The sequence below is a fragment of the Daktulosphaira vitifoliae genome, unplaced genomic scaffold, assembly GCF_025091365.1.
Source record: "Daktulosphaira vitifoliae isolate Bord-2020 unplaced genomic scaffold, ASM2509136v1 Scaffold_4, whole genome shotgun sequence".
Classification (NCBI taxonomy): Eukaryota; Metazoa; Arthropoda; class Insecta; order Hemiptera; family Phylloxeridae; genus Daktulosphaira; species Daktulosphaira vitifoliae.
The window spans coordinates 40752644-40766065 of record NW_026099575.1 but is presented as its reverse complement, the minus strand read 5'-3'; the positions used below and the strand labels follow the sequence as shown (position 1 = coordinate 40766065).

Sequence of the window (13422 nt, the reverse complement as noted above, 5' to 3'; positions counted from 1 at the left end):
CATTACAGATTTATTAGATAATTTTGAAATATTGAACATACTTTAACTTACATTTTGTAATAAAAATAAATTTATTTATTGCCTTTATAATACACAAGATGTGAACAAAAAAAATACTTAATTATCCATAAATTATAAAATATTGTAGTTTAAATTAATAAAACTAAGAATTTCGTTAAATTATTATTATTTGTTTCATATTGATGCGATAATTAATTTTTTTTCAAATATTTTATTTATCGATACCTTTTTGATATTGAAAAAGTGTAAGAAAATGTAATGTTGTATTTCTATAAAAATCTAATTTGTAATTTACAAATATGATTAACGCACATTTTTCTTATAAGATTTATTATTTACATTAATAAAATTTATCTGTCCTTTTTTGCATACTATAATTGGTTAATAGTCTATTTTTAGTATTATAAAGAACAAATTATATAACTATTGGAATAATCTCTAGACTCGAAAATCTTTAATTAAAAAAATATGATACTTGGCAATTACACAAGGGATATTATTTTCAGATAAAGTAAATTAAAGTCGACTCTATCAGTTTTTAATAAAAAAAATCTGTGTAAATATTAAAATACTGAAACTATAAATAAAACATTTTCTACTAAGTAAGAAATCATCATTATTAAATTCATTGCAATCTTGATAAATTTCATATATATTACTATAGATATTTCCAATTACACATAACATTTTAAATCATAGAATATATTAAATTATTAAGATTTTAAAATTGTTCAATAATGATAAGTCAAGGAAGAAAATATATTATTTTGAATCTATTCGTCTATTATTTATCAATTTGTATAACGAATGTGACTAGCAATATAACCAGTGATCACCCAGATATGCAAAGTAAAAATAATAATAATTTTTGAAATTATATGTTTTTAACTATATTTTAAAATTGCTGCAGTTATTTTTCTGATATTTTTTGAAATTTAAGTAAATCAGAGTGTACATTGACTCTTTTTAGAAATAATAGTATACTAAATACATTTTTTAGCTTCGATGAGAAGCTGAGAAGGTGTTAGTTTTACTATGATGTCTTTTTTTTTTTATTATTTTACTTTTTTTTATTTATTTATTATTTTTGTATCTGTTACCACTTTCTAGATTTTAATTTTTACATTTTTAAATTTATAGTGCTATCCCTTTTTCATTCGACATATTTTATCTTTATCAGGATATTAATAAGGAACTATCAGATCATTTAGCTTTTGGAATAATCCACCAATTTTTTAAAATTAAACACTATCTAAAGATTTGCATCGAAGCGTTTTTTTTTTTGATAGTGATTTTAATCACTGTCAGATATCATTATACTTGATTCAACTATGCCACGTCACCACTATGCCGCGACCCCCCTGTGCTGGGTTTTTTTAAATTACTGATCAAGTTAATCATTTAATTATTCATTGAATGTAAACTGATTGATTTGCGTTTTTTTTTTTTGAAAACTAATTAATGATTCATATATTTATTGTGGTAACTTAAAAAAAAGTTACAAAAGAATATCTTATAAAATTATTTGGATTTTTTAATTTAGTAAATATATTTATTTCGTAATTTTTTACAGTTTTAGCACGAACAATTGAAAAGACAAGTATGTATAAAATTACATGATCAACTATATTTCCCAACAAAATATATATATTTAAAAACAAGCGCGGACAGGGAGGGTGGGCATATGGCATAGCCGCCTGGGCCCTCCTTTAGAATCGCTATGCTTAGGCATAACCAAATGATCGATAAAGTAACACCTAAAAAATGTTCTATAATAACTCAAAATTTTAATTTTTAAATTATATTTTAAATCTTTCACTTTATTAATCATACAACTATTTTCACGCTTTTAATTTTAATAATCACATAATAACTTCTAAAATCCTTAATTTTTATTTCATCTATCTTTTCTAATATGTGTTTAATTTTATTTTATTTTCAAGAGAAAACAATTCTTAACATAAATTATTTAGGTATTTAAAAGTTAGTGAAAAATAATTTTATTAAAAAGAATTCAAATACTTCAAATTTTGTAAATATTTTTATCTTCGATTTGAAGCTGAGAATGTATTAAATTTACTATTATGTGTTTTTTTTTTTTTTTTAATTTGTTTAATTGAAAAAATTTCCGTTATTTCTCATAAATATTGAAAATCCTCCAAAAAATTACTATTTTTTAAATCGGTAAATTTTGATATTTTTAAACCTTTTTTCTAAAAATTGCCATAAGTTATTGTAAAATGAACAAACCAAGATAATTCTTTTTTATATTGAAACTTTAGATATTACTCTTTCATTTGATAAAATTTGTTTGAAAATCTCACCCTTTAACTGCCCACAGGAAGAGATTCAAAATAGCAACTTCTGCACACAAATTTAACTTTTTCAACTAAAGTTTTGAAAATGTTCCGAAAATTTTACGATCTTTAAACATATGTTAAAATAAAGACTTTTATGCACTATAAAATCAAAAAAAAAAAAATTTTCCCTGACGACTTATCTTCTATCTGCAAATGATTGTCGTAGCTCAAAAACATGCAATCTTGGTGTTTACGATTTCAGATTTTAATTTGTTAACATTATATTACTATAACTTTACGAAAAATGTATTGATTAATACAACTTTTTTTTCATAAATACTTTATGTTTACTTCATTCATTTGATATACTTTTTTTGAAAATCTGACTTTTGACCTGACTATAGGGGTGATATAAAATAACAAATTTAAACACATGTCATTTTGTGGAAATATTGACACTTTTATTTAATATTAAATTAAAGCTTATATAAAATACTATATTATGAAAACAAATTCGAGATATAGTGAAAATGATTAACATATTCAAAAATTATTTTTAATATAAAATATTTTTTATTTAAAAATATTGTTGTGTTAAATTTTTGGTATTGTATTTTAATTTATTTAAATATATTTTATAATGGGGTACACTGATTTTCATGAATATTATATACGATTTCATATTTTATTTTTTCAACTTTAAATTACTATAACTTTTTAAAAATGTATAGATCAATAGAATTTTTTTTTCATAAACACTTTATGTTTACTTTCTTCATTTTATATACTTTTTTTTTTAAATTGGACCATTTTCCTTTAACAGGGGGGGATTAACACTTGTGACATACATTTAAAAAGTAGAACTTTTTCAACTTAACTTTTGAAAATGTTTCGGAAATACTGTGTCCTTTAAACATCTGTCAAATTAAATCTTACGATAATTACTATAAGTTCAAAAACAAAAATGTTTTTTTTCCCGGCATCTATTCTTCTATGGAAAAATGGCCATCGAATTTAACGAAAAATGTATTTTTATGTAAAAATCACTTTTTAACATAAAATATTTTAATACTAAACTAAATTTTTTGCTTCGATGGGAAGCTAAGAAGGTATTAATTTTAACATAATGTGTTTTTTTTTTTATGACTATTGTCACTTTTTCACAGCTTTCACTGGACCGATTTCCTTCTACAATACGTCAAAAGATCAAAAATTGTATCTAGTTAAATACATTACCAATAAAAATTGAAAAATTTTCCCTCGTTCCCCACAAATGGGGTAAATTTCCAAAAAAATTACAATTATTAAAATTGGTAAATTTCGTCATTTTTTTCACTTTTTTTTTCTTAAAATTAGCATAACTTTTTTAAATATGATTAAATCAATATAATTTTTAAACCTATCATTTCGTATATATTTTTTTTTAAATCTGACCCTTTACCTGCCCACAGAATACAGAGTGAACAGAGAAACTTTTTCAACTTAACTTTTGAAAGTATTTCGAAAATACTGACACTTTTATATATATCTTAAATTAAAGCTAATGTAATATACTTTAATATGATAAAAAAAAAATTACGAACTTTATGGTAAATGTAAATTTTTTACAAAAAATTAACTTTTGAAAGTTTTCCGGAAAGTCTGACACTTTTATATATATCTTAAATTAAAATTAATGTAATGTACTTTATTATGGGAAATATAAATTTGACCTTTTGACTTGTCTTCATGGTGAAAATGGCTACCAAATGCTATTTTTGTGTGAAAATTCTCGATTTTATATTTTACATTTTTTACTTTAAAATACTCTAACTTTTTAAAAAATTGATGGAACAATAAAATTTTTTCATGAGAAGTATTATTTATATTCATCTTTCATACGACATACTTTTTTTTCAAATCCGGTCATTTCCCTATATACGGGAGAGGGGGGTAAAATCTAAAAAATGCATATAGAAAATAAAACTTTTTCAATAATATAGAAAAATAAAAACTTCGGACTTAATTTTGTCTTCACGGTGAAAACAAACATTATAGTTAATAAAAAAAAATACGATTTTTGTAAAAAAAATTTTTGGTATTTATAACTTTATAATGCTATAACATTTTAATAAATGTATGGATTATTATAATTTTTTTATGATAACTACTATTTATATACTTTATTTATGCAACTTAATTTTTTTTGTAAATCGGACAATTTCCCTTTATGAAGGGTGGGATCAAAACTTAAAAATACATATTCAAAATAAAACTATTCAAAATATTATTCTTTTAATACTAAAAAATATTTAACTCAAAAAGCCACTAAAAAATTATTAAAAAGGCGAGCATAAGTATTTCGGGAACAATATTATCATTATCAACGCTAAAAACAAATTGTTATTTAATTTTACTTATTTATTATTAATTTCTTATTCTATTTTTGTTTAACTCCTAATTTTCTTGTGACATGTTACTGTATAAATAATTTCTAAAAAAATGATTTTGTGTATCGCCTGAATTTAACAATGGATTTTTCAATTATAATCCATTTTATAATACGTCCAATTAAGTAGATTTTTTAAAAACTATTTAATTGTTTTTTTTAGTTAAAGTGATTCATTATAATTAATGAAGTTCTAAATATTTTTAAATTGAAATAATTAAAGAAATAAACACTATGATTTCTATTAAAATGATTAAATACCATAAAAGTATAAAATATTTGTTTGTGATTTGAACGGATTTTTGAGCGTTTTCATCAATTATAATTATTTTTCATATTTTTAATTATTAAAAATGGGCTATCTGGTAAGAAGCCTATGATAAAAATTTCAAAAAATTCTAAACTATAGTAGTACACATATTAGGTTATTTCAAATGGAATGACTCTTTAATCATAAGTAACAACAAATGAAAAGTTTTGTATTAATATTTATACTTGTTCACCATGAAAGTAACAACTACATTATAAGTTTTTATAATTTCTCCGTAAAAATTACAATTCTAAATTAATAAATATTAATTTCATATTAAATTTAATTACTATAAATAGTATTTCATGATCTGAATTTAATCACTGTGAGATATCATCATACTTGTCCCAACTATGTTACGTCCACACTGTACCGCGACACTACTGTGCCATCGTTTTTTTATTTGATTACCATTAGTTACATATTATTCTTGAACTATTAGCTATATAATACATTTTAGGTTCATACCTTATGCCTTGTAAGGGTGTCAACTTTGTTTTTTCAAATGGGAACACATATTTTGAATTTAATAAAATGTTTGAATTTTAAATAAAACTTTTTTTGTACATAGATAATAAATTTTAAAGTTTCAAATTTTTAAATTATTATACATATATAATACACAAAGGATTACTAATAAAAGTAGCTAATTGAATTTTTATAACGTCGATATTCGTAGATACGCAGCGTTTATTATCATTGGTAGTAAGGCACATTGTTGCGAGTTTATAAATACTCCAACTGGCAATACAGAAAGCATATTCAATGATAGTCATAATTGACAATAAACACTCTGTGACTGTGATATCATGCTGTATATATGTCATTAACAAAATCCATAATAAATTTGCAAGTAAATTATTATTTTAAGAGTAATTGATTGGCTAACGTTAAAAAAATCGTTCTGTATAGACTTATTTCAGTAATTTTTATTTTATGCGGATAAAATACATAAAATTATTGTAATAAATGTCAATTATATTTATATATCCTAAACATTTACAAATAATTTATAGTGTACTTTAAATTTTTTTTAATTATAAATTATAATGATGTTCATTTTAAATTATTTTAGACAAGATGTTGGAAGCAATTCCATTAGAAGGTATTTTCATGTTAGATTTTGTGAATAAATTATGTTATTAAAATTATATCTTGAAAATTATCTGAAAGATACTTTTCAATCGTTAACCAAAAACCTATAATTATTATTATACAATTAAATGAGGAATGAACTACAAAATAAATGTTGGCTGGTAAATAGATAGATTTGAAATTAAATTTTTGATTTAATAATATTTTTAGCTACTAGTAAGAGGAATGTGCAACGTAGCAATTTTTTAGCTGTACATTTTATTAAAATATTGTGTTTATCAAAATTAACTTTTATCTAACGAAAAAGCAGCACGATTATAACTGGAGGAATAAAATTTTTAAATGGACAATTAAGCCGATAACAAGAATTGTCAATAAGAACTTAATTATGTGACAAAAATGACGATTTCTGTATGCTAAACAAACAATTAATAGAAAATTGGTCAATCAAACAATTATTACTGTAAAAGTAATGATTGAATTTATAGGTCCCAGAGTAATCTTCAGTACATTATATGAACTTTAACTTAATTAACTATAAGAGATGGGTTGGATGTTTGTCTGCTACACTTGAAAAACAAACAACGAGAAGACAATCCACTAAATTTTGATTACAGACAGGATTTTATAATTTATACATAATGAAATTAATAGATTTAGTATATTAATACATTAACAAAGATGTTAGACCCAGTTATCAGCAAACCACCCCACCACATGATGTTGATAGCCCACCGAACACGTTCCAAAAATAATCCTTAGAAATATGGAATATCAGCTTCCGCTAATCTTGATTACCATTGTCCACTCCCTATTAAAGCGGAAAAATGAGAGGAACTGTTGGTTTTTCGACTAAAAAACCGATATAAACCAACCAGCAAAAAAATACGCCAGATCACTGTGAAAGGGTCAGCTGAGCCAATAGTAACCCAACTCCACACACCTATTACTTAGTTGCCGATGGTGTCAGACAAAACTAATCGTTTTGTCAAGTCTCGTAAGTTCAGCGAAGAGGGAGGTTGGTGTTGATAAGTAACGTCGAGCAATGACCGGGCTACACACGTAACTTTTGAAAAATTACCTATAAAAAATTAAAAATTTTCAATAGTTTCCAAGAAAATAAGTATTTTAACCTTAATTGATTCATCTGTATAATACTTAATACAACAGAATTTTACAAAAATATTTATTTTTTCAAAGTCATATTCTATTTTTTCATTTTTAGATGGATCTAAAATAATGGAATTAATTTTAAACTCCACAAAAAAATATAAGCAATGTAAGAATAATTTTTTCACTTACATAGTTTAATAAAAGTATAGTTTTATCATTAATAATATAAAAGAAAACTTTGATTATTATTTTTTTCATTTTAGATGTTTTGGAATCACTTCTATTCCCCAAGGGTGAGTATATTATAAAAAACAGTTAAAGATCATCATTAGTAATTAATTTAAAATTAATACAGTTGCTAATATAAAATATACCAAATTAAACGATTTTTTATTGAAACAATCTTACTTAAATTTGCAAGATCGCTACCTTAGAATAAATTTATAAAATCTAAAAAATTCTCTGGTGTATTTAAGTGAAATGAAAATTTGTTAGAATTTAGTTAATTCTAACCTTATAGAAATGTTTGTTTTGCTAAATAACATTGTATTTAAATATTTGTATCATGGAGCTAGATATACAGAGTGTTCAGTAAGTCAGGAAACGGGTTTATATTGTTCTCATTGTTTATAACAATTGATCTATTATCTTACTCACTGAACATCTGTATATCATTTTCTCAATGATACTAGATAATATCAAAAATTCTGAAGTGATCGAATATCGAATTAGGTAATAGTAAAATATTAACAACAAAAAACTGGTGCCAGTTACTTCTTGCTCTTTGTTGGAGTGATATAACATAAACATATATAAATATAAAATTTGCTAATAAATTTAATGAGTAAATAACCTGTGAAATGGTATTACAAATATTTAAAATTTTTAATTTTTACTTTATTTTATATTTGTAAATATTCCAGATTTGATCGAGATAAACGATAATGAAGGTAATTAACACTCATAATTGAAAATGATAATCAATTTAATTTTAGACCATTCTTTACATCACAGTATATTATATAAATAAAAATGTCCATTTATCCGTTAAAAATACCTTTAACAAGACACATCATAGTAAAATTAATACCTTCTCAGCTTCGCATCGAAGCTATAAGTGGGCAAGTGTGAATTGAAATTTTTTTCAAAAGTAGATGTAAACATGTCTTTGATATTAAAATCAACTTTAAAACCAATTTAATCACTCAAAAAATCTTTCAAATTTTTCTTTTTAATAGGAGGCGTTAATTTGAAAAAAATGTGAACTCATTTTGCTTTTCTTTTTTTAACTGGGTTAAACAGAAACCGGAAAACTTCTTGTCGGGCAACTTTACATATTTCAGTATACTATACTGTGTTTTTAAATAAAATTTTGAAGTTCATGCCAGATCACTTAAAATGCTATTCCACTAGTAATTTTTTTCATAGTTCACCACTAACTTATTATCATGAATTTCATGGCCCTTCTCATGAAGTGTATTGAGGATAAAACCATTATAATAAAAATAAATACAAAGTCATTGTCTAACCATTGATCTCATAAGTAATTAAAAAATAAAAATAATATTGATAATTATGTTTTTTGGTTTATTTTATATGTTTATACATTTTTTTTTCAAAATAAATATCATGACATATGTAATAAAAATTCATCACTTATGGCTAATATTATTTATAATGAAAAATATATTTATAATATTCATTTAAAAATAAATTTATATTAATAATATTTTTGATATGAAACACCTTTTTCGTGGGGTAGACCGGCTAATAAATTGAGCTATTTATTCTAGTTTAAATCTTTGAAGTAATTTTTTTCTGCTATGTGGGAGGGCAGTGTCAAAAAGTTCAAAATAAGTGTAATTCATTATATTTATTGTAGATTAGATACATATAACTTAAGTAAAAATTATCGACAAATTATTATAATATTACCATCAAAGATAGCATCTAATATTACTATTAAAGGATAACTGAATAAAAGAATTGAGTCTTTTCAATTATTAAGAATATTTATTTTTCTTTGATAAACTATCCTTTAATGCATAATTTATATACTAAATAGTTTCGATGTTTAAGTAAAGAAATAGTTTTTTAAAAATATTTTTTATGTTCATCCCTTATATATTAATAATGATGATGGCCTTATTTTTTCAGCTTATATCTAACTTATAAGTTATTTATTAGATGAATTTCTACTTTATTCTTCTTCTTTTTCCTTGCCTTTATTCAAACTACTTGGGATTGGCCACCGTTATTCTAAACTTCCACTAGATACGATATCCTATATCATCTACGCTCACATCATCCGTCCTCATAACGTATTCAATAACATTCTTCCATCTTTATTTTGGTCTTCCTCTACCTCTTCTTCCTTCAAAATTCATTTCTATATCTGTTATTACAGCTTCCCATTCCTCTCTCCTAATAACATGAGTAAACCATCTAAGTCTATTTTTTTTTATCATATCCACGTCTGACGATATTAATGTAATACTCTCTTTTAAATGTTATATATTTCTACTTTCTATTAAAAAAATTAACATGGCTGCTGGGGATAGACAACCATTCATTGAAAGTGTACCGAAAATCATGTAAAAAATAGACACAGTACGGGTGGGTATTAGGTAGAAAGTGGAAGTCACTAATACCCCGTCATTACATTTATCATAGCGTTCGCTAGTATAAGTTACATTGTGTCTCCACGTCATTCCTTTCACGACGAAAACTCTTAATTTTTCATATTTTTCAGATTTGTTTTTCTTTATACTCTATTGGACATTCTTCACTCACGTCTCGCGTCTCTAATAATTGCAAATCGTCCGATTATTGAACGACTTATAGTTTTTTTTTTTTTGTCCTCCATCGTTTTTTAATATACTAATCATTCATTTGCTTGATTAGTGTATCCTTTATTGCCCCGTTTGCCCTCGTTACGTATAATGATTATACGTAAAATTATTTTAGTGGCCATTTTCGCTTCACAATTATTTACATACATTTTCCTCTGCTCGCTCTTATTAATTTCTAAATAGTACCATGTCATTAATACCGATGTGTATTGTATAATTCATATTAAAAGAGTTTAACGTAACAACGGGAACAGAACCTTAGACCAAAAGTGTTTTAGAGAAAAATGTTATCATTAGGCCACTTTGATTTTATGATTCAGATCTCGACACACTTCCATTTGGTTGATAACTTGATGTGTGGCTGAGGGAAACACAGTACTGTATCAAAATTAATGATGAAAACAATTGTTGGATTAATATAATATTCAGAATTTATTAACAGCAGTATATAAATAGCGGGTATATAACGGGATATCAAAGGTGCCGAAAAATTACGTCATCAATTGTTATCAGAAAACAATGGGTTCACAGATGAGAACACGCTGGCATCAGAGCTAGTGGGGGTTAGGGTAGGTCAGGTGTAACGTCTCTAGGGCGGACTGCATCTTACTTGTGTACCAATTGTTTCCCGAGAACAGTTGATAAGGTCATGTTTCTGTACCTTTGAGGATCTGTAACCACTATTTATAAACTACTAAAATATATAGTTATTTTGTATGACAGAACAAAAAAAACCAATAAATGGTAAATTTACTACCATATTTTTTGATCGTGAAACAGAGGAACGAAAGGGATAAATTCCTTCCCTCCCTGGTTAATCTTATTAGGCTTGGGAAAAAGACATGCCTTTGATCTCGACTATGAGTAGAAAGCATGATATATTTCTATTTACTTTAACAGGCGAAAACGAAAGAAATAATGTTATGTAAAAACAGCAGAATTTTATGCTATATTGAGATATATAACATCTTTTTTAATTTTCAGCTCCAACGTATCAAAACATTAATAAACTTATAGGTAAAACATATATTCAAGGACAATTTGATTATTAAATATATTAACGGATTTTATCCAACAAACACTTTACATTAATCTTCCCAGGCAACGGAGCCATAATTATTACCAAATAATAACAACCATATAAATTAATAATTTTTTAAAAAATGTTTGATTAAAAAAATTAAAACTAAGAAAGTAACAATATTTTAGCTCTAATAGTTTACTTTTTTGAGAGTTGTTAAAAATTCATTTTTAATAATTTAATTGTTTAAAGAGGTCAATTTTATTTTGTTCTTAAAATGTTTTTTTGAGTTGTGATATAACTTTTAACCATAACATAACACTAATATAATCCTTAAAACATAATGTTAATGTAATATAATTATTATTTGATATAGAAATTCTATGCATTTATAAATTTTGCTTGGGCCGCTTTAAAGAATCCCCAGTTTGTGTAACTTTATCATAGGGTTGTATGTATAGTATAATAAAAATAATTTTCATTCGAGAAGATGTTAAACCTCCGATCCCCCAAAAGTATTACCTCCGTAATAACAAATTATTTATTTTTTAAGTCAATTAATAAAAATATGTACTGACTGATGGTATGTTCAGAATAACTTAAAAAAAATTATAAGTGCATATAATTCCTATCCTTAAAAAATATTTTAAAAGAAATCGAGTGTCTAAAAAAAATTATTTTTTATTAAGTGTAATAAAATTTCAGAGTCTATTCGGTAAAACATTTCTTTGTATTAAACATTTTACACATTAAAACCGGACAATGGTCTACCCGCTTTTAAACGATCGAAATCATTTAAAACGTATAAATTATTTGAATGGTTTTGGACAAACTTGAGTCAAAAATTCTATTAAATGGAGTCAAGTCAAAATATTATAACACTGAGTGTAAAATTTTTTTATTATTAATAATTAATAATACATTATAGAAGAAGTACAAATTCATACCATTGGATATGAGGGTGCATTGCAAGAAATATTAAAGAGTTATTTCATAAATTTGAATAGTGAGTAATTAGGTGAAAATTACATAATAACCGTTACAATAAATACTTCTGTACTTGTATTTCTAATTTTTTTAAAAATATTTTTTCAAGACTGCAATGCTGACAATTTTCGGTATGATGTACAAGGTAAAATTAAATTAAATATTGATATAGATGGAATTTAAAAAAGTGTATAAGGTGATCATTAATTACTTTATGTTTTAATTCTGTATTTAAAAATATGAAATTCGAAATTCTGAATAACTTCTAAAACTTTTTGAATGTGATTGTCACTAATCTAAATTATGTTTTATAATGTGTTTTTTAGAAAATGTTGTCTATAGCCTTGCTGTCTCTAAACGTGTTGATTTGGTGAAGGCGATTGCTGTTCGGACGTTATTACATAATAATGGTAATTAATATTTGAGTGCTACATTAAAAAAAAAATCAATAGATTGAATAAAAATAACTTTTATAACTTTATAATTTTATATTATTAATTTTTTTATGTTTTTGTAAACAATATTATATTTTTTTAATATACTATGTGTATTAGTTTGTAAATTATATAACAATTTTTTTATAATTTTATTAATTCAGATGGCAAAACAATGTGCAAGGACGATAATAAACATAAATGTAAATTAGCTGCATTATTGCATCATGCTTCAAATAGGGATTTGATCTTAAAACATACAGGAGGTTGTGATTTTTTGGGAAATTGTACATTCTTTTACAGGAGTTTAGTAGAAAATATAAGGGGATTTGTGTCTTTCCGACAAATAGTAGAGAAAAATGGTGAAAGGAATCACCAACCAAAAATAGAAATATCGAAGGGTGCAGACAAATTTCAAGATTTCTTTGTTTCTCTTGAATAACAAATGTGTTTTACTTATCAATATGTGAAATAAACTTATTATTACCTTCTAAGTTATTCAACTTATATAATTTTATAATTATTACCATTATTTGATTATTATTAAGAACTACAGAATTTAACAAAGATATCAAAGATAACTTGTGATGAAATAGTCAAATACTTTGATAATTTTATTTTAATTTTTTAGTCGTGAATCATCGAATATGCTATTTTGATTTATTTTTAATATACATACAATGTTGAATTATGCTAAAAATATTAGCTCTAATAGTTTCCCTTTTAATGAATATTTTCATTCATGTTAAACAATTTGCATTTAGAAGCATTTTAAAACATTTTGAGACTTCAATATGCTTATTGACGTGTATTATAGTTTTTTAGGGCTGAGCCGAAATGTAATCCGATATAAAATTTCGA

General features: G+C 24.4%; 1 protein-coding gene across 2 annotated transcripts; it reads left to right on the top strand.

The window, feature by feature from the left end:
• Positions 1 to 519: 519 nt before the first annotated feature.
• Positions 520 to 13140, top strand: LOC126903803 (uncharacterized). 2 transcript variants are annotated; one of them, XM_050682297.1, is made up of 11 exons: positions 520 to 623; positions 1595 to 1621; positions 6135 to 6164; positions 7380 to 7433; positions 7531 to 7560; positions 8191 to 8217; positions 11104 to 11136; positions 12069 to 12146; positions 12237 to 12272; positions 12454 to 12537; positions 12726 to 13140. In XM_050682297.1, exons 3-11 carry the CDS (start codon positions 6140 to 6142, stop codon positions 13001 to 13003), a joined length of 645 nt encoding a protein of 214 aa, XP_050538254.1. In that variant the 5' UTR covers positions 520 to 623; positions 1595 to 1621; positions 6135 to 6139; the 3' UTR covers positions 13004 to 13140. The 2 variants fall into 2 exon arrangements, with proteins under 2 accessions (XP_050538254.1, XP_050538253.1); XM_050682296.1 differs by lacking the exon at positions 520 to 623 and adding an exon at positions 651 to 870 and having other exon boundaries at positions 12726 to 13139.
• Positions 13141 to 13422: the final 282 nt, after the last annotated feature.